Here is a 27,084-nt window from a genome sequence, read left to right as displayed (position 1 = left end):
TCAGTCCTTCAGCTGGGCAACTTCGTGCAGGTACGCACCCAACAGTTTCACCCCTTGAATATAGTTGTACCTGGAAAGGAGAAAAGGCATTAATGTTGAACAAAGAAAAGTCAATAGATCCCAGCAATGCCAGCATTAACTGGGAACAGGGTACGCATTCATGCCGCTTCCTGACTGGGAGACAGGAGCACAGCTACTATTCCGAGCAGCCCATCATAGGTCTGCAGCTTGAAAGCTTTTATAGATTGGTCAAGTGTCCCTTCCCATGCCTTACCTGTTGAGTTTCTCATTCTGAGAATGGGCTCCATCATCTGCAGATCCAACAGGCAGGAGCATTACGTTCTTGCCTGTTGCTTCTTGGAAGGTTAGCGTGACAGGAATGCTCCCTCCTTCTCTGGTCAAGTCTGGCTCCACACCAAATACTTGGGAGGGGGCAGGGAGAGGAAAAGAGAAAGGAAAATGGTTTTTCTACACCATGCAGCCATTGACACTTAAGAGTATTCACGTGAAGAAAGAAGGTGACTGATGGGTAGCAGTGAGGCCAGTTCCCTTAAAGGCCAAATTAGGTATTAATGGATCTCTCACTATTTTTAAGCTCTGAAGTACAGCCACGCCGGACTCCAGTTCAGACTGAGTCAACCACAATGGGTGGTGGGTATCTTTCACAAAAAAGTGTGGAAGGATCAGAATCATCATATCACATGACAATCACAGGAAGCTGCCTTCTACTGAATCAGACCATTGGTCCAGCAAAGTCAGTATTGTCTACTCAGACTGGCAGCAGCTCTCAGGTAAAAGTCATTCACATCACCTACTACCTGATCCTTTAACTGGAGATGACAGGGATTGAACCTGGGACCTTCTGCATGCCAAGCAGATGCTCTACCACTGAGCCACAGCCCCTCCCGATGCCTGCTCAGGGGCTCTGTGCCCCTCTGTGTGAGGTACTGTACCCATGTGCCATATGCATAGCTATCCTGTGGGACAAACAATCTTTACAGTTTAGAAAAAAACAAAGGATTTGTTCACACATCATTGTTTCTAATGAACTCAAAGCCCTACAACTGCATACAATCTTCAGGATAATTTTTGTCTCTTTGTGCTTCTCTATCTCCAGCCGAGCTAGAACACAAGAGTATTACTGCTAAACCATTGCACACTGTTATCCTAAGCCAAGTTAAACCATTGACTCCAATGGTCTTAGAAGAGTCTAATGCTGCTTAAGATGGCATTGTACACAACTTTCCTCACATATGCCATTTCTCCTTCTGAAAGCATTTGCTCTGTAAGCGGCTGTCTCCTTTACTAAATGACTGCTTTAGCGGGGCTGGTTCTCCACACACACCACACATCCAGCTGATCGGAGCAGCATAATGAAAGGTGCTGCCAAAAGGCAACAGCTCTTGAGGCCCAAGGATAAGCATGAAAGGGTCCAACAGAGTGAATGAGGATGCCAGGACTGTAAAAGGACAAGTGACTGAATGTATCATAGATCAGTCGAATCTGGGTTTGTATTTCAGGGGTTCCTCTTAAATTAGGCTGATTTTCCTCCTTTAAGTGGAAATAGTATACAGGTGGAGTATCCCTCAACCGGACTGCTTGGGACCAGAAGCGGTCCATATGTTGGATCTTTCCGTATATTGGAATATTTTTGAAGTTTTGCATATACATAATGAGATATCTTGGGGATGGGACACAAATTCATTTATGTTTTATAGACACATAGCCTGAATGTAATTTTAAACAATATTTTTAATACTATTGTGTACATTAAATAATCAGAAACCAAAGGTGTAACTATCTCACCAGAATACCTGTATCAGCTGTTAAACAAGAGCAACAGCTAACTAACAATGGCTATATATAACTCTATGATAAGTGTATTTGAATGATCCACAAAGGCTACAAGGCCAATGTTCCATAAAAATTACACTGGTACTACAAAAAGTACGAAAAGTACAGTCACATTCATTCCAAAAATACAATCTTCTCTGAAGGATGGTGCACAGTGACGATGCCTAGGGAGAAGATCGTTTCACAGTTCTTCATCAGTCCCATTCAGTCATTATATTTGCACACTTATTCCTTAATTTTAGCCTCAGTAGCTCCAATACTGTCTCCAATGATGATTAATCTTCTTATTAAGTATAACAGCAACCACATACAATTTTTTAGTTCCAATATTTCCACAATGGATATCCATTCATAGGTTGCACCAACAGATTCACCTTTCCTCTGTTCCCAAATGGGATACAAGCAGTTGTCAGTCTCCACCTACGATGCAGTGTACACTGTATTTTATTTTTTTTAGGTGAGAGGAAACATTGAAAGCAGGCTGCATGGTTCTGCCTGCATGCCAGCTCACAGGGTCCGGTTTTCGGATCAGTCTGGATATGGGATGTCCGAACAAGGGATACTCTTACTGTAAAACTACTGTTGACATGATGAAGTTTAGCCAGGTGGAGGGAAAATATGGAAGACCATTTCCTAAGTTACAGACAATCTACTATAAACCTAACCCAGTCAACGGCAGAGACAGAATCAAGGCTTCTTGCATGGCTTGGCAAATGGACCTCTTTGATAGTACTGGTGGGTGCATCCTAGTAAACTGAGCATCTTTCCCCTAGGCCAGTCAGATTGAGATTGATCCCATTCAAGATTTACTGACCTGTTTTCATGGCTCTTCTGCCAGCCATGTAGTGAGGATGGTTAAAATCCGATACCCAAGGTTTTCCACCATGGCCCAGATAGACTTTGAACTTATTGGGGCTGTGCAGTTCAGCAAACGTTTTGGACAAGTAATCCTGAACCTTTGACAATAAGAAGGTACGGCCAGTTAATACAACGCAGCTAGAACCTAAACGGATGCCCAGCGCTTAGGCACACATTAATCTCTAGACAGGCAAAGAAGTCTCACATTTCCACCTAAAACACTATACTTAATTGTCAGATTAAGCTTCCCATGTTTCTCCCACGTTCAAACTTATTATTTCAAAGCATAATACCTAATCCCATGGAAATCAAGTTCTCCATTTTAACATGTTTATAGTCTGGGTAGATTGTTGGGGTGGGGGCACTATAAAAGGCACAAAACCAGCAGGGGTCTGTCTGCATAAATCCTGCCAGGTCACAGAGCAGGAACATTATGTATTTCATTTCCACCCTCTCCTCCGCCCATATTATGCTGCAGGTTGTGCTACTCCAATAGTGCACTAAAATTAATGGACATTTGTATTTGTTAAGTGAAAAAAAAAACACTTAACAGCTCTACTAATTTCAGAGCACCGTCACAAAGATGTCTGAGGACACGAATGTGAGAATTCTGTGAAAATAAAGAGCCTCCCAGTACAAGAATGTGCAGTGACGTTTAGGAGTGGAAACTAATTATATTAAGGAGATTGCATACATTATCATCTGTACCGCAAAGCTTCAAGTTAACTTCAAATCGCCTTCTTTTGCATTCTCATTACATGGAACACAAGTTCAATAGCTGCTAAGCTTAAACAGCATCTGGTTAAGACATAACAATAATTCACTTATAAGCTACTGCCATTTGAAAAATTCAGATCAGCGCCAAAATTTGCCATAGATCTTATCCCAAGGAGGAAAAATGGTGGCTACTTGGTCTAGGCAATTCAAGCAGGAAGATACAAATTAACCCCCTGCCATATAAACACACACCTCTCCCAACCCACACACACACATACCTGCTTGGTCACAACTTCTGGAGTCATGTCTGGCACTAGTCTTATCGAAAATTTGCCAGTAACTTTCCGTGGAATCACAGTTTTGGCGCCCGATCCTGAGAAAGCTCCTTCTATTCCATGGAGGGATAAGGATGGGTATCGCCACCTATGCATCAAGATGTCATTCTGGGGGTGGGGATGAAGATATGAGACTAGATTGTGAAGTCAGTCACAAGAATTCACTCTACAGGCAGAATGAGCTAGGTAACTGTAAACACACCAGCCTAAAAGGGTGTGATAAGAGATTGATTTCCCCACCATTGTACCTTCTAATCTTTGGGATCAACACAGCAACAATTGTCCACCAGGCAGCAAACAGGCCTCAGTAATACCTTACAGATGTCAATTATGACCTTTCCAGTCATATTGCTCTATTTCCTCCTCCAACAGATCTGTATATTTTACAGCTGGAGGAGCTGGAGCCAGAAGATGGGAAAATATCACACCTTTGTTTCATGCAGCAGTCGTGTGGCTCCTACATCTTTCGCATACTCCCTCAGATCAAAGTCAATTTGATCGTAAAGCTTTTTCTCCTCTTCAGTGAGGGGAGCCACCATGTCATAAAGGCCAGGAATCAGGATCTTTCCTTTCTTATCCACTAGCGATCCTACAAGGCAACAGAGTGGAGTATTAGAGATAGCCAGATATTTTAAAATACAGCCCTGCTGGTGTCCGCAACCTTCTTGCTTTGACGCATGACAACATTTATTTAAGAGACCCTCCCAATGTGGTGGTTCATAAAACGGAGCAACAAAGTCCAATGCATCATAAACAACGTGGTCACTGGCATGGCTTCCTTAGGACCAGAGGGAGCAGAAGCAATATGATGTTGCCTTCAGGCTGTCTTAATTTCCTCAGCAACTTGAAAATAAACTGAAAGCTTTAGCAATTATCTTTTCTTTGGCTAAGAAGCACTACCTGTCAAGCCTACCTCACAGCCAATTCACACAGGTCTTGTGGGGAATTATATCAACAATCAGTAGGGTGCCAGCTCCGGGTTGGGAAATACCTGGAGATTTCTGGGGCAGAGCCTGGGGAGGAGGAGGATTGGGGAGGGATTTCAATGTCACAGAGTCCAATTGCCAAATTGCCAAAGCGGCCAGGTGAACTGATCTCTATCAGCTGGAGATCAGTTGTAATAGTGGGAGATCTCCAGCTACTACCTGGAGGTTGGCAACCCTAACGATCAGTCCAGTTCAAACACAGTGATGGCAGCCACTCCGCTGTGCCATTAGGTCCCACTTTAGTGCACCGCTGTGGACTCTTTGGGCAGCCGGCATCCAAAGAGTGAAAACAGAGTGACTCCAAACCATACTTACTTTACTTTAATGATGCTGTTCATATGGCCAATTCGGCCCTGAGCAGTGTCACACTAAGATCAAAATTAAGAAAAAGAACTATACATATATAAACAGATACCCTATTTCTACCACCTGACTAACCCACAGCAACGTACAGCCTTTGTGCTTGCAAGGGATAATGCTCTACCCTCAGCTGTGCTATTAGGGAGGATTCAGAAAACCCCATACATAAATAGACTCTGCCCGTGCAGACTGAGATGTGTAGAATCATTACAACATGTTTTTTTCTGAATTGCCTTTTATGCGGACATTCGAGCCAAGCTCCCTAACTCAGTCTTAGTCAACTGGAATGGAGCTTTGAACAAGTTCAAGGTACAACTTTTTCTTTCCAGACAAAATCCTGCCACGGTAGACACAGTAGCTCAGAGAATTTAAATCTTGACTTTGTTTAGTCCTAGTTTTTGCACTCTACAGTCTTTATAGTAATTGTAAACATATGCCAATAAAGGTGCTGTTGTTGTATCACAGATATCTAGATAATAAGAAAATTAGTATTCTTTTTATCTTAATTGACTGGGGAGGGGGAAACTTGGCAACTGCCAATGTAGTATTAAAATCCACCCCTGCTAAAAGAACCCTCAAATTACCCAATTCACAGACAGATTCCCAGATAAAAGGCTTTATCCATCAGTCTCTATCTTTGTTGAGAAGGTCACAGCTAAACAAGTAATGCTGAAGAGTGTCTATTTGGCCAGAACCACACTGACACAGTCTCCCACAATACGGTACCCTATTCCAAACCATATGATGAAACAGCAAGTTTTGCCTTAAGCCTGAGGGCTTGTGTTCTTTATAACAAAGCTGGATGCAGAAAATAAAGCCATTAAATATTAAGCTCTTGCATTAAACACCAAATATATTAATCAGCGTACAAGTCTACACCCAAAGGTCCAAACCAACAGATGGTTCCTCAAGGCCCATCTTATAAACAATCTTGAATCCTATGAAACTCGGCTAGAAACTGGTTCCATAACCTGGTGGCTATCCACCATTGGCAAATTCCCAAGGCTGATTCCAGTGACAGAGAAAGATATGGAAGAAAACACTCCCTCAAATATCCAAAAGCAAGGTAATGAAAGGCACTAAAGGTTAGAATCAGCACCTTTAATTTTGCTTTTAAACATGCTGGTAGCCAGTCAGGCTCATTCAAAACATGTAATAGATGCTCCCTCCTGTTGATACCAGAAACCAACTTAACTGTAGCATTCTACACCAACTCTATTCACCATGGGGCTGCTATTTTAGGAAATTCACATAGTGCAACAGTACTCTAGTAGAAAGTGACTGGATCATGCACAGCAGTGGTAGCCAAATCCTTTTGTTCCAGGAAGGGGTGTGTGAGTGGTAAACCAGCAGAAGTGCTCTGGCCACTGCTTCCACCTGAGCCCCATATCAGAAGGATTGAAGGGAGGATTCTTTAAAAGAGGCCTCTCCACATCCTTTAAATGCTAATTTGTTTCTTGGCAGTACTTTTGAGAAGTTCTGAACAGGTTGTTAAGCTCCACCTAGGGCCCAATTTTGGTAACAACAGATCCGATTTCCCTTCTTTGGTACAGAAACCAGAGCTCAGCCAACTCTGCCTAGCGTTCCGCAAGCAAACAGTCACCCGATTTGCCATGAGCTCGCAAGGCAAACAATGCCATCCCTTTGCCACAACCACGTGTTCACAAGATGGATCCACGGAGCACCAATTCTTCCCAAGGCTTGGTCTACAGTTATCCAGTCACATGCTTCCAGTTACTAATTTCTAAGAGGTTAGAAATTATTGCTGCTGGTTAAGTCCAAAGATACTCCTCTGCAGACAATCTTCTGTGTGAGAGCAAACTTCAAAGTTTGCCTTTGAACAATGCCAATGACCTTTCTTTCTTTTCTCCCCCCACCCTTTTCCTGGAGTCAACATTTGACAAAACTGTCACTTAACTCAATCGGACAGGTTTCCCTTCAGGCAAGATTCAGGGCGAACCACACAGCCAAAATTAAGGCTGAGCAATATGCAAGGCTATGCACAAAGGCACTAAGGCAGTCAAGGAAACTGCACAATACCACACTACTTTAATGCTAACTCTCGAGAGTGCAGCCGCTGAGGAAAAGCAGAGTTAATTTTAGGCAAGGACTGCCCCGTAGCAGTCACACAGCGGTTTTAGCACAAAGACAGTGTACAGCCACTAAAAAACGACGTACCCTTTGGTCCTGCAACACAATACATATGCCCATTTATTCCACTGTGCTTAAGAGCAACACTGGAAAAAGAAAGTCAAAACAAATACATTGGGCCAGCATCATCGGGCAGTAGGGTTGCCAACCTCCAGGTAATAGCTGGAGATTTCCCGCTATTACAACTGATCTCCAGCCAATAGAGATCAGTTCACCTGGAGAAAATGGCTGCTTTGGCAATTGGACTCTATGGCACTAAAGTCCCTCCTCTCCCCAAAACCCACCCTCCTCAGGCTCTGCCCCAAAACTTCCCACCAGTGGCAAATAGGGACCTGGCAACCCTATCAGGCAACTGCTGAGGTCCTGTGCTGCTTAAAGGCCCAACACCAATCCCAAATCTGCTGCTGCTGAGGAAGAATAGCGGTTTCAGCCTACTTTTTCATCAGGAGGTCCAACAGCCACTGAGAAAGCTTCCCCCACTACCCCAACAGGTCTGCCACATGTATGTAGAAAGCAGATTGTGGCAAGAGCTGATGCTTCCTGCCACAGCTCATTTTTTCCTTCCTCAACCAAGGAAGTGATTAGCCAATGTAGAAGCAGGCACTGCCACCCGCCCCTTCCTTACCTGACAAATACCACCCGGTAGAAGCCCTGTCACTACTTGCCTTTTTGTGTGTGTGTGTGTGGTGGATGGGAAGCATGTCTCACTGCTAGTGAACACATGAAGCTGCCTTGTACTGAATCAGACCCTTGGTCCATCAGTCAGTATTGTCTACTCGGACGGGCAGCAGCTCTCCGGCAGAGGCCTTTCACATCACCTACTTGCCCAGTCCCTTTAACTGGAGATGCCGGAGATTGAACCTGGGACCTTCTGCATGCCGAGCAGATGCTCTACCATGGAACCACGCCCCCTCCCCAAAGGTTATTGAAAGTTAGGCCCACTAGGAAGTTGGCCCATTACAGGGCATCTTGCCAAGTGCTCTTCCCTAGACCTGGAACTGGCCCTGGCAGTTGTTACATCATATGGGATTACACACTAGGGCTGGCCACCTCCCATGTGATGTGTTGTGCCAAGGGCCATCAGCAGTCCCATGCTCTAGTTGCTCACGAAAAAACTTAGAACTAATTCCTGCCACCACGTCCATAGAAAATTTGGGTATGCACATGTGAATGCTGCAGGCAGCAGAAGAGGCGGTAAGAGAAAAAAACGTCTATGGCAAAGGGGGGGGGATGGAAGAACAGAGGTTCACTCGGTCCAGCTGGACACAGAACTGGAAACCAAATGGGCACAGAATTGTAGGTGCATCTGCCCACCGACCTTTTACATATACAAGCCACACTTCTCTTTAAATGGCTTCACTACGATGTCTTGTAGGCACTGTTCACATCGCTGTTACTGAGTCCACCAACAACTGGAATATTTGTGTTTGCCTTGATCCTGTAAGAAGTTCTCTGCCCTTTCTCTGGCTACCCATAACATTACTGCTAACTTGGGAGTGTTACATTAAAGATTTTTTTGCCTTTGAACTATAAGTAAATTCCCTCAGTTTCAAGGCGGTGGCACTTAAAACCACAGGACCAGGCCTTACCCATCAAGGCAATCAAGTCTGTCATAGCTTCGTACACGGAGCCACCATAGACTCCTGAGTGAAGGTCTCTGTCACTGCATTCCACCTGTAGGGGAACAAACAAAGGCCATTCAACCATCACATATACCTACATGCTAATATCTCAGAGGTCATTTATGCATGGGAGTTTTCCCTGAGGTTTGTTGCTCACTGGATCCACACTTTCTTCTTTAGAAGCTATGCACCTGCAGTCTCGGAACTCAAAAAAAGAAGCCCGCCCCTTGAAATGCCGCTTTGTGATTGGCTGTAGTTCTTTCTTTGAGAGAGAAGTCCCCCCACCCGCGGAAATCCAAGTGCCCAGCCAAAATGCATTTTAAAAGACAAAAACAAAACAGAGCATCATAAAAAGAATGGGGGGGGGGAGGGAACCAAGCCTCGTCTTAAAAGTCCATTCTTCTTCCCAGAAAGAACTCCCAGGAAGCAGGAAGAATTTGCATCCCCGCCTCTTTACACACTGCTTTGTAATTGGCTGTGAGAGAAACTAAGCTTGCGTGCCCCACACTTTGCCTTATGCACAGGGATTTCACCCAGGCTGAGCTCAGGGGAGGTGGAAGAATCGGGCTAAAAGAGGAATGGGAAGATCTGGGGTTTGTGAGGGCTGGCAGCGAGGCCACCTCTGATGGAGGGAAAACTCATGCATAACTCCAAGGAACAACCAAGACAGACAGGGGGCAAACGTGAGTGAAAGTACCCATGCTTAAACGACCAGAGTTTCAGTTGCCTATATATTTCTACGCCATTGTACAGCTTAATGGGGCTGTTGGCCCATTTCAGTAGCATGAGTGAAGAGGAAGATCGCAGGTGACAATAGCTAATAAGGATTTTCTGAAACCGAAATTCAGACACTTGCTCATGCAATCCTCCTAAATTTACAGGCTGTTTGTTTATTCAAAGCTCCAAAAACTGTTCCAACTGACAAAACCTCTAAGTTCATTTTTCAAAAGAAAATGTTACAAATTTGGCCTTGGGGATGCTCTCTCTCGCAGAAGTCTGCGAGTTACTTTAGAACAAGTGACAGGAATGGCCTCTTATACAGCTCTCAATGTCTGTTACTTGCTCTTGGGCTATGCAGCTGATAGGTGACTACAGCATCCCTCAAACTAGGGCCCACAATGATTACCCAAGTCTGAGCAAGAGGCTGTTTTTGCAAGCATTTATCTTATTGCTCAGCCCAGAAAATGCTCAGTGAATAATCTTACTTGTGGTCGCAGTTAACTAGCTCTTGGAAATCAGTAAAAGATTTGCAAAATGCTTTAAGCTCCAAAGACACCGGAATAGTATCTTGTTAATATATAGACGGTGATAGATAAGTGCTATCAGAAGTGTCTAAACCTAGGCAAGATTTAGCATTGACAGCCCATTCCTGAGCCGAAAGGATGAAAGTCCTTAGGAGGCCAGAAAGGGGCTGCACCAGCATCTGGGCCCCCTGTGCCGGCATCCATGCCACTTATGCTGCCCGGGGGGGGGGGGGGATGCACGCCATCCTCCTGGTGCTGCCGTGGCAGTGCCGCCCAGGGAAGCCAGCACAGCCTCGCTGTGTCGTCCTCCCAGGGGCATTCCCGCGCCGGGCCAGGGGAGAAGCTGCCTTTAGGCAGCCTCCTTAGCCCTTTTCCCCTTACCTGGAGATACGCCACCTTTTGAGGTGCCGCATCCCCGTGCAACCCAATGGAGCAGTTCCACATGTTTTACAGGTAAGGGCAAGGTTTTGGCTTCAGTAGGAGGGCCAAAACCTCCTTTGGGCGCTGCCTCCAGCCACCAGCAAAGCCCTCCCCCTCAGGAAAGGGCTGTTAAGTCACCTTCAGTATTCTTCTGTTCACCCAAAGCAACTGGAATGCCAACAGATGCTGCCCCTCCAGAACATCAACAATTATTTAGCTGAATCAGACTCTAGTTATACACAATTGGAGTCCATTTACTCTGTAGTTCCTTACCTCTATGAAATAATAGCAGATGCCTCGGAGGCCATAGGTAATGCAGGGCTTCTTTTTGCCCAGCCAGTAGTTGTCAGAGATACAAACAAAGTCAACATCTTTGAAGAAAGTGTCCTTTTGTGCAACTATCAGCTCATCCAGGCCTTCAGAGCCAGATTCTTCCATACCTTCTAAACAAAACTTGACATTCACCGGAATTTCCTAGATAGAAAATAGAAGAGAATAGCCAAAAATTAACAAAAAACGAACAACCCGTGGCAACACAAATTTAGTCTAAAGCACTGACCACAGTGCTTTGTAATTCTTATCTATCCTCACAATCTCTATGATGGCTCTGGCAGAGAAAAGGCACACGCAGGACTGAATAGGAACTGGAACCTAGATGTCCTGAAGTGAAGCCCAATTTTCAGGGCACTATGTAACACCGGCAAATATGCACAACTGAACAAATCAGCAGTTACTAGTCATCGAAGCTTAGCGGCACAGGAGAATTTAGAACGTAACATGTCACACAGAAGACATTTGCCAATTTAATTAAGAATACCTACTATCTGAAACTAGTAAATAGATGTGCCTTGACTGCTACCTAGTAAGGACATTCAGGTATCAGCATTCTGTGTGTCTGACTTCAGTGAACAATATTCGGTACATGCTCCCCCATTTTTCCTCACAAACAACCTTATATCGATGAGGCTGACAGTGTGAGGCCTGAAGTCCCCGAGCAAGCTTCCCGGCGAAGTGGGGGATCTGAACCTGAATCTACAGGATCCTAATCCAACACTCAGACCACTACATCATATTGACTTTTCACTCAGCATTTTTATAATTTTCTCAGTGATCTGTTCTGCTGAGGTCCGCTGCTTTTTTAAACATGGTCTGTATTTTCTGCAATCTGGTTGGGCATAGCGCGAGCCACCCTGCAAAATGTAGCAGCTGCGATAAAAGGACTATGCATGCCCTCTGGTGTGGGGCACAATAATGGAAACCACACAAAGACCACCTGCCCAATTTTTTTCCTAAATCAACGTTATTCGCAATGTTTAAAAACGACTTCCCCCCAATACATTTTAAGGCTGAGCTGCATAATTTGAGGCCCCTGGATGAAGGGCAGCTCTCCTCCAGATTGTCTGGATTTGCCCAGGCTGCAGGTTCTCATTGTTTTTCTGCCCTTTCCCCATCTTTATAGGAACATCCAAAGGACAAGCCAAGCCATCACTGTGGCAGTTGCAGGTGCGAGAAAAGGGAGGCTACGCATACAGCCGGTTTAGTGCGGCCTCACTGTAGTCAGGGAGACCAGTTTTATGCACAGTGAACAAACCCTCACAGCGAGCCACAAGATGAGAGGAGCTCAACGGTAGAGCATCTGCTTGGCATGCAGAAGGTCCCAGGTTCAATCCCTGGCATCTCCAGTTAAAAGGATCACGACGTGAGAACCGCCACCTTTGATCCTGAAGAGCCGCTCCCAGTGAGAGTAGACAAACACTGACCTTGATAAACCCAATGGTCTGATTCAATATAAGGCAAATTCACATGTTCAGCCGACTTTCAGGAGGTTGACTCATAACGGATTCTTCTGGGCCCAGTTATCAAATTGAGCGGGCTTAATTTTTTAATGTTCAACAAGACACACAATGGCTTAGTGCCAAAGTCTAGAGTTTAATCTTTTACAAAGACAGCAAGTTGAACAGAACAGCGATTTACCTGTTTAGTTTCTTGATAAGCTTCTAAGGCATTCAGCCAGGCAAGCACGGGACCTTTGTCATCTGTTGACCCTCGGCCATACAATTTCCCTAAAACGAGACAAACAGAAGCAGTGAGAAAGGGGGCAGGGGTTTCTCTCCCCTGGAAGCTCAATACTCATTCGTCCTGCACCAAAGAACAGCAGCATACAGAACAGACACCATCACATGAACACATGAAGCTGCCTTCTACTGAATCAGACCCTTGGTCCATCAAAGTCAGTATTGTCTACTCAGACTGGCAGCAGCTGTCTAGAGTCTCAGGGAGAGGTCTTTCACATCACCTACTTGCCTAGTCCCTTTAACTGGAGATGCCGGGGATTGAACCCGGGACCTTCTGCATGTCAAGCAGATGCTCTACCACTACGCCACAGCCCCTCCCCATCTTTTCACATCTCATCAGCTTTTCTTTTGTTTTTAAAGCTAAACCACCTTCTCCTAACATCCTAATCATGGAAGTTCTCTTGCTTTGAAAGCATGCAGGATGACCACTTGGTGTTGCAAGATGAAGGGATGACGATGCATGAATGGAGCTGCCAGTGATCAAAAGCTACAGACAGGACATGGACACCTACTTTGCACCAATTCATACACCACAGTTGTCAATGAAGTTAGTTCTCATATCTAGCTGCAAGTCACCAAGTGATAAACACGGAGATGAAGCAGTCCTTTGCGAAAATCTCAGATAAGCTGCCCCTCCCCACCATAAAGAGCACAACCTCAGACCTCTTGGGGATTTATCATATCAGTTTTCCAGATTACTGCAACAGGCACACCTGGTACCAGTCTATGCGGCCAAAAAACCTGTAGGACTGACACAAGTCGATATAGTCTGCAAGGCTCACTCGCCGTTGCAAGTGCTGGCGTATTAGCGGAGAAGTTGGTGCCTGAACCCCAAAACGCTTCCCATGCCTTGATTTTGCAATAGAGGAACGTTGGCAATTGCTGTCTGGGCATGCACACTGTAGCAGGAATTTCTGGTTTCTAGGCCCAGTTCATACAGGATACCAGGCAAGCAGGACTAACTCACCCATACAGAATTGCATACACCCAACAACTTGTTGCCCGACCTGCAGTTCTCACCTTACCATGGCGAAAAAGGAAAACACAGTTAGGTTTAACTTGTACGTGCTGGCATGCCTTCTGGATGGGTGCACATCAACCAGTATTACTTACAAAACAGAAGTATCACAGGTTGATGTACACCCATCTGGAAGCATTATTAATTCTGTATCCGATTGTGTGAGCAACTGTCCATGCAACAAGACCCAAGATTTGGGTTAAGAGTTTACATCAAGCCACACAAAATAGTAGATAAAAATATCTCATAAGGTTTATTTCCGCATGGGTTTTTAAATAAATTTCTGTATTTATGAGCACTGAGGCAGGGCTATTCAGGCCGAAAAGCATCTGGTCTAGCGTTGGTCATTTACACTGATTGCATATATAAGAACTTTATAACTGATATTTTTATATATAGCCTGTATTCCAAGCCCTATGTTTTTAACCATTTTATAGTGTACACCTTGCAATAAACATAATAATTTTGTTATAGCGTCTAGTTTGTAGCTCAACCTTGTCAGTTCTCTCCACATATTTGGTTGAGTTTCCCCCTTTTTTATTGTTACATAGTGCTGGCATGCCAACTGGGGCACTCAGTTGTCACCTCCGCAATGTCATCATACCACCAACGCTGAGTCATTCTGCATCCCTTGCAGCCGTATGCTAAAGGTCCCTTTTTCAGACCGGCTGTATCCCTGCCCTCTTCAGTCAGTGGACTCCTTGGCACATATCCTTTTGCACTGTCCTTAAGTATACCAACTTAGGCTAAAATGGATTATACCATGTTTAAACAAATCTTCTCGAGCAACTTTGGAGCAAAAGGTTCAGTTCCTCTTAGAGGACACTGACCCTCAGCATACCTATTTTGTTGCTCATTTTTTGGAGGCTGCACAGAAGCAACGGAGGGAGATGTTTTTAGAGGTGGGTCTTATTTAAGTTTTATGGTTTTATTGTTCAAGACATCGGTCTAAGAACAGGGGAAAAGAAAGAAAGAAGGCATCCCTTGCATGTGAGGGCTGCACGCTTGAGTGAGACAACACGGCTCCAAGCGAGACGTGAGGCACATGCTGCCCTACACAGTTAAGTACTTACTCACTCAGCAAATGACATTTAGCCAGGTGTGCATCTGAAGTTACATGGAACGGGCACTAATCATTAACATAGCCAAGGGAAAGCAGCATTCAAAAGGCGTGCAGGGTTCACTTTCAAAGCACTCTCTCAATTACAGGGCAACCTGTCATTGCGTAATAACCAGGAACCTTGGCTAGCAAGCGGCAGCATGTTACTATAGCTCCAGTTTGCAGCGTCAGGACTTATCTTAGTCATCAGCCTTTGAGTTGAGATTACAAGCTTATCTGTTACCATAATGAACAAAATGGGAAGTCATTCCCAAAGAGATGCTGAGGCAGCAGGGGGAAAAAGCCACGGTATCTTCAGCACTCCGCTAGTGCTGACACCAGCAACTGCCATTTAAACAAATAACGTCCATTTGACCAGGGGGTGGGGGGAGAGTACTCATTTGGGCTGCGTCTGATCAAAATATCTGATTAAAGGACCGATATTAAAATGCGCTGAGTCGGCTTACGCGCGTGCGTTCTGAAAGTCTGCCGCTACAGGTTATTGTGCAAACTGATGGCGGAAAGATATTTCAATGGCACAGAAAAGTGACAGCTTGGAATGCAGCCTGGTTAGCCAGAAGGAGGAAACAGGAAATGAAAGGAATAGCAAGAGCCGCTTATCAGTTCCTTAGAAACAAAGCATTCTGGTTTCATTAGAGGCAAGATACAAATTTTTAGAGAGAAAATTCACCATTCTGTATCTAGATTGCCACTGAATATCTAACTTGGGAGATATTCAGAGGCAATCCAGATATTGAACACTTGAACACTTGCCTTATACGGAATCAGACCATTGGTCCATCAAAGTCAGTACTGTCGACTCAGACCGGCAGCGGCTCTCCAGGGTCTCAGGTAGAGGTCTTTCACATCACCTACTCACCTAGTCCCTTTAACTGGAGATGCCAGGGATTGAACCTCGGACCTTCTGCATGCCAAGCAGTTGCTCTACCACTGAACCACAGCTCCTCCCCTAATATTGAATGGTGTCTTGCATGTCTTACCGTCTCTTTCTACCAGGGTAAAAGGCTCGCTATCCCAGCCATCCTCTTGGGCTGCAGGCTGTACATCCAGGTGTCCATAAACACAAACTGTTTTCTTGTGAGGATCAGAACCAAGTTTGCCTAGAATGATTGGAGGTAGAGGAATCTCCGAACCATCCGGAAGCTAGAATTAGAGATGCCAAGTTTAGTGTTAAGGGAAACTTCCTGAAACACATCTTATCACCAGAATAACTATTTCATTGTACGTGTGTGCATGCTGTCAAGTCATAGCTGACTAATGGTGACCCTGTAGGGTTTTTAAGGCAAGAGACGTTCGGAGGTGGTTTGCCATTGCCTGCCTCAGCGTGGACTGGGAGAGTTCTGAGAGAACTGTGACTGGCCCAAGGTCACCCAGCAGGCTTCATGTGGAGGAACAGGGAATCAAACCCAGTTCTCCAGATTAGAGTCCACCGTTCTTAACCACTACACCACGCTGGCTCTCCAACTATTTCATTACAAACATCTACAAATCTAGGCTACCAGTTGTTAATCGGCTCAGTACCATTAGTACAGAGTCTTTGTGAAATACAGCCATTCCCAAGACATACATTACACAGCTTTGTCGGCCACCACAATGTTGCAGCAATTCTTGTGTGTCAGAGTCTAAATACCTACCCTAAGACCAATATTATCAGTCTCCAGGGTGAACCCCACCCCTAAGGGGAGCCCGCTCCCCTGCCCCTCCAGTCATCAGCCACCTCTCCCTCCCCTTTCTCCATGCTTCATGGAAGGGAGATCCAGAGGACCATGAATGTGAGAATTCTCTTTCCAGTCTTCACTCCCGTCCCTTGGAAAAGACAAGCAGGGAAAACAGGCTGATGGGCATGCAAAAGAAGTAATTCTCTCTCATGCATCCACCCATCCATCTCCAGGAGAGAACAGCTTCTGCAGAGAACCAGAGAGCAGGAAGAGACTGCCCTGCTCTCTCATCACCCATCCTTCACCCACCATCCTTCACCCAGCTATTTCACAGAGTGAACAGTGGCCTGACTTGCTAGCAGTCAGGATGATTAACGGAGAGGCAAGCTCAGTGTGCCATTCCTCCATGGGCAGTCTTCATAGAAACTACTCTTGTGATTTGATCACACAAACTGCGCATCAACCAGCTGCTACTGGCCAGTAAGAAGTCACAGCAGGACTCTGGTACTTCTCCCACCCAGATATGAAAAAGAAGACGCTGAAAAAAATGATTTCAATTTAACACACATGTCTCTACACTGTTCTCTAGACACGGCTTTCATCAACCTCTTCCTACCTTCTGTTTTCCAATGTCTATCAACTCTGTTGTGCCACCCAGACGTTCAATATCTTTGGCTGCAACTTCCATCATCTGCCGGATTTCTCCTCTCTTCTCTGGCCATGCCGATACACTCTGGATTTCCACCCACTTGGCCAGTCGCTATCCGCAAGTAATTTAGGCAAGAATGGTGAGAGGGGAGAGAAAATACACTTTACCTTACACCACTAGGAAGCATAATTAGTGAACATCTATATAGCTCTTTAGTATTTATATACACCAACATGACCACATATTTCAGAACAGGGGGAAGAGGCTGTGGCTTGCCTAAGGCCCCAGAAGGTCGGACCAGAACCAACGGGTTAAAATTAAATCAAAAGAGTTTCCATCTAGACATTAGGAAGAATTTTCTAACAGTCAGAGTGGTTCCTCAGTGGAACAGGCTTCCTCAGGAGGTGATAAGTGCTCCTTCCCTGGAGGTTTTTAAGCAGAGGCTAGATGGCCATCTGTCAGCAATGCTGATTCTATAACCTTAGGCAGTTCATGAGAGGGAGGGCATCTTGGCCATCTTCTGGGCATGGAGTAGGGGTCCCTGGGGGTGTGTGGGGGAGGTAGTTGTGAAACTCCTGCATTGTGCAGGGGGTTGGACTAGATGACCCTGGTGGTCCCTTCCAACTCTATGATTCTATGATCTAGGAAGTTATTGCAGACATTAAATTTGAACGGGAGAATCTCCCAGATCACAGATTATTTTCTTAGCCCCTATGCATTTTTTTTGGCAATCAAGTCACAGCTGACTTATGGAGACCCTGTAGGGTTTTCAAACCAAGAGACATTTGGAGGCAGTTTGCCATTGCCTGCCTCCGCATCACTCTGGCATTCCTTGGAGGTCTCCTACCCAAATACTAGCCAGGACCAGAAAGTGTATGACTGGCCCAAGGTCACCCAGCAAGCTTCCATGGTGCGAGTGGGGATTCGAACCTGGTTTTCCCAGGCCCTAGTCTGACACCTTAACCACTACACCACACCCTATGCTATACCGGTTTTACAAAGAGGCACGGCAAGATTACAATTTCAAATGCTCTGCAGGGCAAACTAAAAGCTACTGCTGGCTTAGTCTGCATACGCAGGGGTTTTTATTAGATTTAATCCTACTAAAATTGCAGTTTTTACTGCCTCCCACCTCTTTCCAACAGCCGCTCCCCAAAAACTTCCCAAAAGCAGGTGCTGGGAATTGTATGGCCAAGAAGCCATGAGACATGGAGTACTATAGGTAAGAAGAGGAAATAAGGCAACCCCCGTCCCCAGCTCTTCTACCACCTGAATTTCTAGGGACAGAAGAAGCTCCATTGCAGCCAAGAGGGAAGCAGGGCCTAAGTTACCCGATTCCCTGCTCTTCATTGTGACCTTCCTGTGCTATCGTGTCCATGGCCCCCATGATTCCCAGCATAATTTCCCAGGAGTCTCGGGGGATGCTGGGAAAACAGGAGAGGTAGGAAAGAGCTACCCTCTGCTCACACGTCATGGGACGCAACTCATTTAAACACCAACAGGGTGTTTTCGATCTGGGTGAAACCCATCACTAGAGAGCTACAATCAGCTCAAATGCTCTGCTCTCAATCTGCTATTGCTTAAGCCACAGCGGAGACCACGCGGAGCCTCCTTTGCCCCTTTAGCACACATTTCCTAGTCCCTCGAGTTCTCGCAGCTTCTGTGTCACCTGGTCGCTTGCAAGCTGTCTCTAATCAATGCAGCTATCATGCATGAAAACCCTCAATATGAAAGTCCAACCATTGACAGACGTGGTTATAACCTCAGGTTTCCAGCAGGAAAGACCAGACACCATGTAAATTCCGCCCACAGGCATAGCAAGCTCTACCCCCAGTCAAGCAACTTTCTAACTCAGAAAATGAAACTCCCGAATATACATCTTTGTTGTGACATGACTAGCCCTCCTGGGCCAGTTATTAAGCAGCTGCTTGGGATTCCTGACCAAGCAAAACCCTGCTACCGTTTCTGTCTGCACTATTTTGTTCTAGTTCTTACTGAAGCAATAAATCTGTGTCTGGGCTGGGCCACTTCCGGCCCATTCCTGAAGGGGAGGCAGTTAGGCCAAGAAGCCTCTGTGGAGGAAACGTGGCTGCGCCACTCCTGGCCGCCACAAAGAAAATAAAAGGCATTTTAAAAAGCAAAAAGCAAAAATGCCCCCAATTGAAAAAAGCAAGGCTACACCACCAAAATAAGTAGCATAGCCATGCCGCAGCTTGAGGGGGCGTCCCCAGGTCCAAAGGGGCAGCTCCGCCCCCAGGAATGCCCCCCATGCCAGTGCGGGCTCCCGCTTCCAGGATTTCGCTGCCGGCATAGCAGTGCTGGCGGTGGAGCCCCGTGCAGGAGCATGGCTTCTTGGCAGCAGCATGTTTGCCCTCTCACCGGTGTAGGTGCCACTTTATTCCGTGATAAGGTGGCACCTACGCCGGCGCAGGGTCACGCCGGCTCCTAAAGTGTTTCAGCACACACCCCTTCAGGATCGCAGCCTTCATGTGGCAAGACAGGGAAACTGGAGTGAACACTAGTCCATATAAAACAATTCCCTGCATATAGAAAACAGACAAGCAGCTTTGAAATCCCCTTCTCAGAGAGGCTCACTCGGAACCAAGTGCCAGGCCAAGATCTCTTTAATCTTTTGAGTGTTTTAGACCTTGTGCAGTTGGTTTGTATGAATTTTGCCCTACGATGCAGCTTTAGGCATCCAGTGAGGGTTCTTAGGACGTTTTCAATGCAGCCCTATTGCAGAATCACACTGGTCTAAGCCCACAGGAAGGTTCTGTCCCAGGCAAGAGCTTCTACCGTATTCTGCAAGGAGCAGAACCACCAAACACTGTCTATCGCCATTCAAGTATCTCTTGGGGCCGGTGCAGCCTTTACATTCTCCATTCCTTTAGTGCAGTGGTTCCCAACCTTTTTTTGACCAGGGACCACTAGGACTTTTTTGTTCGGTGCAGGGACCCCAAGGTTCAAAATAAAAATTCCGAGAATTTGAAAATAAACTTTAATCATAACTGTTAGTTAAACATTAAACTTAGAATAATATTTGAATATATATATATTTATAATAGAGAACTTTTAATTGAAAATATTAATTTATTATGGGTTTATAACTTTCTTTCGCACACCTTAATTTAGTTCTCGCGGACCCCTGGGGGTCCACGGACCCCCAGTTGGGAACCAGTGCTTTAGTGGGATTCAAAGCCTGGTTAACCGGCATTTGTAGAAGTTGGGGCAGGGAAGAAAGGAGTATGTGATCCGGCAGCCTTGAGAGCAGAAAGTTATGACTGCACTACGTGCCATAAGAACATAAAAAAGAACCTAAGAAAAGCCCTGCTGGATCAGACCAAGGCCCATCAAGTCCAGCAGTCTGTTCACACAGTGGCCAACCAGGTGCCTCTAGGAAGCCCCCAAACAAGACGACTGCAGCAGCACCATCCTGCCTGTGTTCCACAGCACCCAAGATAATAGGCGTGCTCCTCTGATCCTGGAGAGAATGTAGCCATGAATACCCCTTTCCACCATGAATGTGTCCACTCCCCTCTTAAAGCCTTCCACGGCGGCAGCCATCACCACATTTTGGGGCAGGGAGTTCCACAATCTAACTACGCATTGTGTGAAGAAGTACTTCCTTTTATCGGTTTTGAATCTCTCACCCTCCAGCTTCAGCAGATGACCCCGTGTTCTAGTATTATGGGAGAGGGAGAAAAACTTCTCCCTGTCCACTCTCTCCAAACCATGCATAATTTTATAGACCTCTATCATGTCTCCCCTTAGCCACCTTCTTTCCAAGCTAAACAACCCTAAGAGTTTTAACCGCTCCATGACTAAGCAAATTACAAAATGAAAAGATAGTCAGAGAAATGGGAATAATTGCTTCGAAGCCCATAAGGATGCACTTCCAGCCACTCAGGACAAATGGAGTAGCTCTCCTCTGCCATCACTGAAGACAGAGATGGGGCCACTTACCTCAACGTAGAGATCCTGGTGTTTATCAACATACTCAAAGAGGGGTTCAAGAGCCGATGACATTTTCTGATCGGAATGGTGTGGCTGAAAAATCTAAGGGACAAAAAAAGAGATTTAGAATCTAGATTTGAACGGGTCACAACCACAGAATGTGTCACAGAGAGAGAGCAACTTCCTTTATACTTTAGAATCCGTCCGCTTCTAAAATTGCCGCACTGCAGTTTCAACCACGTAAATAAACCAAATTGCTGTAATACAGTAGTTAGGAAATAAACAGCACGCAAGCTCATTATTATACAAACAGATCGCTTGTTTTTTATAAAGTTAAGTTTCTTAATGCAATATGAATGCTCTCTATAATATGCCTTATTCATGAAAATACAACCACCAAATTTCTCAGGCAGTGGAAATGTCCACGAGACGAAAGAGACCAAGGAATACAAGTCCCAAAGTAAGTTGGTAAGTATAAGTTCAAACAGGACGCAAAAGGCAAGAGAGGTCGCGGACGCGACCGCTCTTGCCTTTTGCGTCCTGTTTGAACTTATACTTACCAACTTACTTTGGGACCTGCATTCCTTGGTCTCTTTCGTCTCATGGACATTTCCACTGCCTGAGAAATTTGGTGTTTGCATTTTCATGAATAAGGCATATTATAGAGAGCATCCATATCACTGCAGTTTCAGGCAAGTCACGAGGACCGTAGAGACCAAGGTGGCTTGTCGTGAACCATTCTCCGATCACATGAGGGGGTAAGAGAAGCGAGGACAGCTGTGTCAGCCATCCATTTCAAGCGCTTCGAGCTCTGTGGAAAGTAACGTCACTAAACTACATTTAATAGGGGCCAATTTATAGGGCCGCCCAGCAGGCGGAGGATCACTGTTTCCTGTATGGACTCCACTGCCCTCATGAGGCATCGGGTATAAATGAATACTTATTGAAAAATAAGAAAATAGTCGATAAGCTAAAAATAGATCTACAAAATTATTTTTTCTGAGAATGAAGACAAAGGAATTTCAGATGAAACAGTATGGGATGCCGGTAAAGCAGTATTTAGGGGTCTTTTAATACAACAAAATTCAAGATGGTTTTTAGAGAGAGGGAGATGCAAAAGAAGATTTTAGAGGAAATTAAACAGGGGGAGAGACAGCTAAGAAAATTACAAGGTAAATCACCTAAACAAGAACAGACGGATAGGTTAAAAAAGTTACAATATCAATATGAATTTTTAATAACTTCAGAAATAGAGAAAAAAATGTTTACCAGACATAAATTTTTTGAACATGCCAATAAACTGCGTAAATTATTAGCTTGGCAGCTCAAGCATAAAGAGAAGAAATTACCAATACTAAAAACTAAAAGGGAGGGTAAAATAACAACAGACAAACAAAAAATCATGGAAACTTTTATAGATTATTATTCAAATTTATGAAAAAAATATTAGAGTATATGGGTTTGGGAAAAAATTTCCAGTCAGCTATTAGAAATATCTATACTTATCAATCAGCTAGATTGTTAATTAATGCTAATTTGACATCACAATTTGAAATCCAAAAAGGTACTAGACAAGGTTGCCCTCTTTCACCTTTATTGTTTATTTTAGTGTTAGAAGTTTTACTGAGAAAGATTAGAACTAACCCAGATATAACAGGATGTCAATTTGGGAGAAATCATTTTAAAGTCAAAGCTTATGCTGATGATGTCGTTTGTTTTTTGAATAATCCTACTAGTCAAATCGATAATTGGAATAAAACGGTTGAGGTTTATGGAAAGCTCGCAGGGTTTAACTAAAATATTGGTTAAGAATATGACACCTTTGCAACAGCAAGAACTATCAAAAAGCTCAGGCTTCACTATTGAAAATAAAATAAAGTATTTGGGCATTTGGTTAACCTCAAACAATTTTAATTTATTTAAAAATAATTATATTAAGCAATGGCAACAAATTGTTATAGATTTATAAAATTGGGAAAAATACTTTATCATTATGGGGTAGAATTTCGGTAATTAAAATGATGGTATTACCCAAAATGCTTTTTTTATTACAAAATTTACCAATTATAAAAGGGGTTAAAATATTTAAAATTTGGAAAAAAGATATTTTACATTTTTATGGGGTAAAGAAAGACATAGAATAGCATATAATTTAATTGAATTAAAAGAAACAGGAGGCTTGGGGTTACCAGATTTAAGAATGTATTATGAAGCATCTTGTTTTGTTTGGCTAAAGACTTGGATTACGTTAGAGAATCCCAAGATATTGGAAATAGAATGTTTCAATTTACGTTTTGGATGGCATGCATATTTGTGGTATGATAAGGAAAAGGTAAACAAAGATTTTAATATTCATATTATTATATTTGGTTTATTCCAAATTTGGAAAAAATACAAAAGGTTTTTGGAGAATAAAACTCCGGGATGGATCAGTCCAATAGAAGCATTTATGAAGAGAGGGATACACTTAAATTTAGATATGAACATATATAAAGAAATTATTGAATGTAAAGAAGGAGATTGGACTTTAAGAAGTAGAGAAGAACTTATTAAAGATTGGTTTTTGTATTATAAACTAAAAGATATATTCAATAAAGATAAACAAGTTGGATTTAACAAAAATAAATCCAAACTGGAAAAGATATTAATAAAGGGAAATAAAGGATTGTTAGGAAGGATATATAGACTATTAATTGAAGTAAATTTAGAACAAGAAAGAATTAAACCAGTAATGGTGAAATGGATGAAGGAATTAGGATATAATATTGATTTGGAAACATGGGAAAATTTGTGGAAGAAAGAATTTAAATTTACAATAACCAATGAAATTAGAGAGAACCTATTCAAAATGTTCTATAGATGGTATATAACTCCCGTGATGATAAGTAAAATGAAAAAAGGAGATATGGTTTTATGCTGGAAATGTGGAAAAGAGGAACTTTTATGCATGCATGGTGGATATGTAAAAAAATTAAAAGTTTTTGGAAAAAAGTTATTAGAGAAACTAATAATTTGATTAATAAGAGTAAAAAGAAATCCTGAATTCTGTTTATTGGGAATTCCTCAAGAAAATATGGATAGAAATGATAGGGTCATTTGTCAATATAGTTTTGCTGCTGCAAGAATTGTAATAGCTAAAGTTTGGAAGCAAGTAAATAAACCATCAATACGTGACTGGAGAGAGAAATTATGGATGTATATGAGGATGGCCAAATTAACAGAATTCCAACCTGGAAAAGATATGGAAGAATTTAAAAAAACATGGGCAAAGGCCATCACATATTGGGACAAACTGGCAAAAATGGGTTTTACTAATTAAGTTAGCGAGTTCTAGAAACTAGTTTTATTTTTATTCTTTAATTTTATTGTTAATAAAGTAATTTTTAAACTGTTTAGACACCTCTTTGGGAGTCTGGTGATGGGTCACTTTTTAAGGTGGGTGGAGGGTCAAAAGGGTATTTTTTGCATTTTGTAACTGCAATTTTGAATGTATTAACCAGATTATATAATCTATACTCTTTTGTACTTTATTTTTTATTTTTATAGTATTTGTTTGTTTTATGTGTTATGTTATGTTATAAAAAATATATTAAAAAACAAAAAAAAGACAGACACTGCTACTAACTGGTTTCTGGATCCTAAAGCCCCTTTATGAAAATCCACTTAATTAAATGAAATGAATGTGCATTATTCAGCATGGAGGAAAACACCCCTAGTCTTGATGGGCCCAGTTAGGATGTTGCATGATCCTGCATTCTAATTTTACATAAGCTGAACATGTAACACCAATCGATTTGCTGTGTAGTGGCAGTCAGGGCATCTAGGCCCATGTCACCTTTCTACAGATGTCACTGAAAATGGGAGGAGCAGCCGTGTGGGCGCCACACAACAGGCCAGTTAAACTCCAGCACAAAACACTGTCAGCTTGGCCACACCTACTTCAAGCCACCTGCAAGAATTCCCTGAAACGACCCCAAAAACCAACCAAGAGAAGACATTCAACCAGGCTACTGTAAATGTCAGTAGCGAAGAAATGAAACAGAGAGGGATGGAAGCCGAGAGACAGAAAATAAAAACAAAAGGGAAATCAGGGTGTAAACGTGGCCTTATGTGCAAGGTTACCATGAGGATCAGTGGAGTGACAACTACATTTCACAAAACATAAAGTAGTAGCTAGACCAAGCCCCTTTAAACGAAACGAACATAAGAGCCCTCGATAGGGTTGCCAGGTCCCTCTTTGCCACCAGTGGGAGGTTTTTGGGGCGGAGCCTGAGGAGGGCGGGGTTTGGGGAGGGACTTCAATGCCATAGAGTCCAACTGCCAAAGCAGCCATTCCCTCCAGGTGAACTGATCTCTGTCAGCTGGAGATCACTTGTAAGAGCAGATCTCAAGCCACCACCTGGAAGCTGGCAACTCCCGCACCTGAAGCACCACGCTTCTGGGCCTGCCTTTTACCCTGCAAAGCAGCTTCAACGCTCCTCTGCAGGAGGCCCAAGCATCTCTTCTTCCTCCCTGCAGAGCATTTCCTATGTTGGTTTGCTCCCTTCAATGGGCCTCTACCTTTCCCCTCTCAAGGCCAGCTTCAAGGCCAAAAAACCAGGGCCGGAGGGGGACAGACAGAGAATTGCACGCCCTTCTGCAGCTGGAAGGGTCCAGCACACGAGGCATGCCCCGGGCCCACGCGTCTCGACTGGGTTTGCAGCTCTCTAGATGCGCATTTCCCCCACCCAAATTCTCCCAACTCACCAAAAAGCCCCCATGCAGACAGGGCCGGTGCCAGTCGTTTTTGCGCCTTAGGCAAGGATGACGACTTGCGGGGGCCCCACCCCCATTGCTAACCAATTTTCAAAAACAGATGTCTTGCAGAAAAACAAAAGCACACAACTTTTGATGTGTGTTGTGTGTTAAGTGCCGTCAAGTCGCTTCCGACTCATGGCGACCCTATGAATGGAAGCCCTCCAAAATGTCCTATCTTTGACAGCCTTGTTCAGATCTTGCAAACTGAAGGCTGTGGCTTCCTTTATTGAGTCCATCCATCTCTTCTTGGGTCTTCCTCTTTCCCTGCTGCCCTCCACTTTTGATAAGACGTTATAATCCGTGATATTCCATAGCACCGTTGTGGTGCTTCCCTTAAAATAAAATAATATAAATTGACAGTTGCATTCCCCCCCCCCAAGAAATGCATCTGTTTAAAACGGTGCCCCTCGGGCCAGTTCTGCACCCCTGGAGGTCTGCGCCCTAGGCGACCGCCTAGTGGGAGCACCGGCCCTGAAGGCAGAGCTGTTAGAATTAGGATGGGGGGGGGGAAATGCGCATCTAGAGAGCGGAAAACCCCAGGCAAAACCTCCCGTGCATAAACAGCCAGAGCCAACACGGAGGATGGGAGAGGGGGGGGGGAAAGCCTCTATTAAATAAAAATAAAATAATTAAAAAATAAATAAAAAGGCTTGGGGGAGCCCCTATTAAATAAAAATAAAATAATTAAAAAAATAAATAAAAAGGCTTGGGGGAGCCCCTATTAAATAAAAATAAAATAAAATAATTTAAAAAAGGCTTGGGGAAGCCTCTATTAAATATTAAATAAATAGGCTTGGGGGAGGGGGGGGTCGCTGCACCCTGCTTGGAAAACAAGCTTTGGCCCCTTTAAAGCCCTGGGCCGTGCAAGGGCGGAGGCACGCCGAGGCCCTCCGGATCTCGGGGAAAGCCGCCCCCGGATACGCCACCCACCCTGCGGATCGGGGCAGGCCTCCATCTCCGAGCGTGGCTGCTGCTGCTGCGGCGGAGGAGAGACCCGCAACCCCTGGACAGGATCAACGCCGCAGCCATCGCGGACTCCCACGCCGCCTCCCACCCCCGGGGATCCAGCGCGGGGGGGGGGGAAGCGGGATCAGGACGGATGAGCGGAGCGCAAATCCCTCGTGGCTCCTCCTCGCCATCTGCCCATCGGGCAGGCGGCGGCGGCGGCGGAGAGCCTTTGCAAACTTTGCCAACTTGGCATGGCCTCTCCTCTTCCTCTTCCTCCTCCCCACTTGCACGGCCAGCAGCCCCGCCGACTCACCCCGA

At 44.4% G+C, this 27,084-nt stretch overlaps 1 protein-coding gene across 1 annotated transcript; it reads right to left on the bottom strand.

Annotated features, from left to right (window-relative positions):
• CNDP2 (carnosine dipeptidase 2) lies at positions 1-27,084 on the bottom strand. Its single transcript, XM_056854017.1, has 12 exons — positions 27,080-27,084; positions 21,031-21,123; positions 17,035-17,178; positions 15,741-15,903; positions 12,522-12,610; positions 10,821-11,021; positions 8,851-8,935; positions 4,193-4,353; positions 3,708-3,872; positions 2,669-2,810; positions 275-422; positions 1-70 (listed from the first exon to the last, which is right to left on the bottom strand). Exons 2-12 carry the CDS (start codon positions 21,091-21,093, stop codon positions 1-3), a joined length of 1,431 nt encoding a protein of 476 aa, XP_056709995.1. The 5' UTR covers positions 21,094-21,123; positions 27,080-27,084.

The sequence above is a fragment of the Euleptes europaea genome, chromosome 8 (genome assembly GCF_029931775.1).
Source record: "Euleptes europaea isolate rEulEur1 chromosome 8, rEulEur1.hap1, whole genome shotgun sequence".
Taxonomy (NCBI): Eukaryota; Metazoa; Chordata; class Lepidosauria; order Squamata; family Sphaerodactylidae; genus Euleptes; species Euleptes europaea.
The sequence above is the reverse complement of the archived record's forward strand: the minus strand, read 5'-3'. Positions and strand labels throughout refer to the sequence as shown.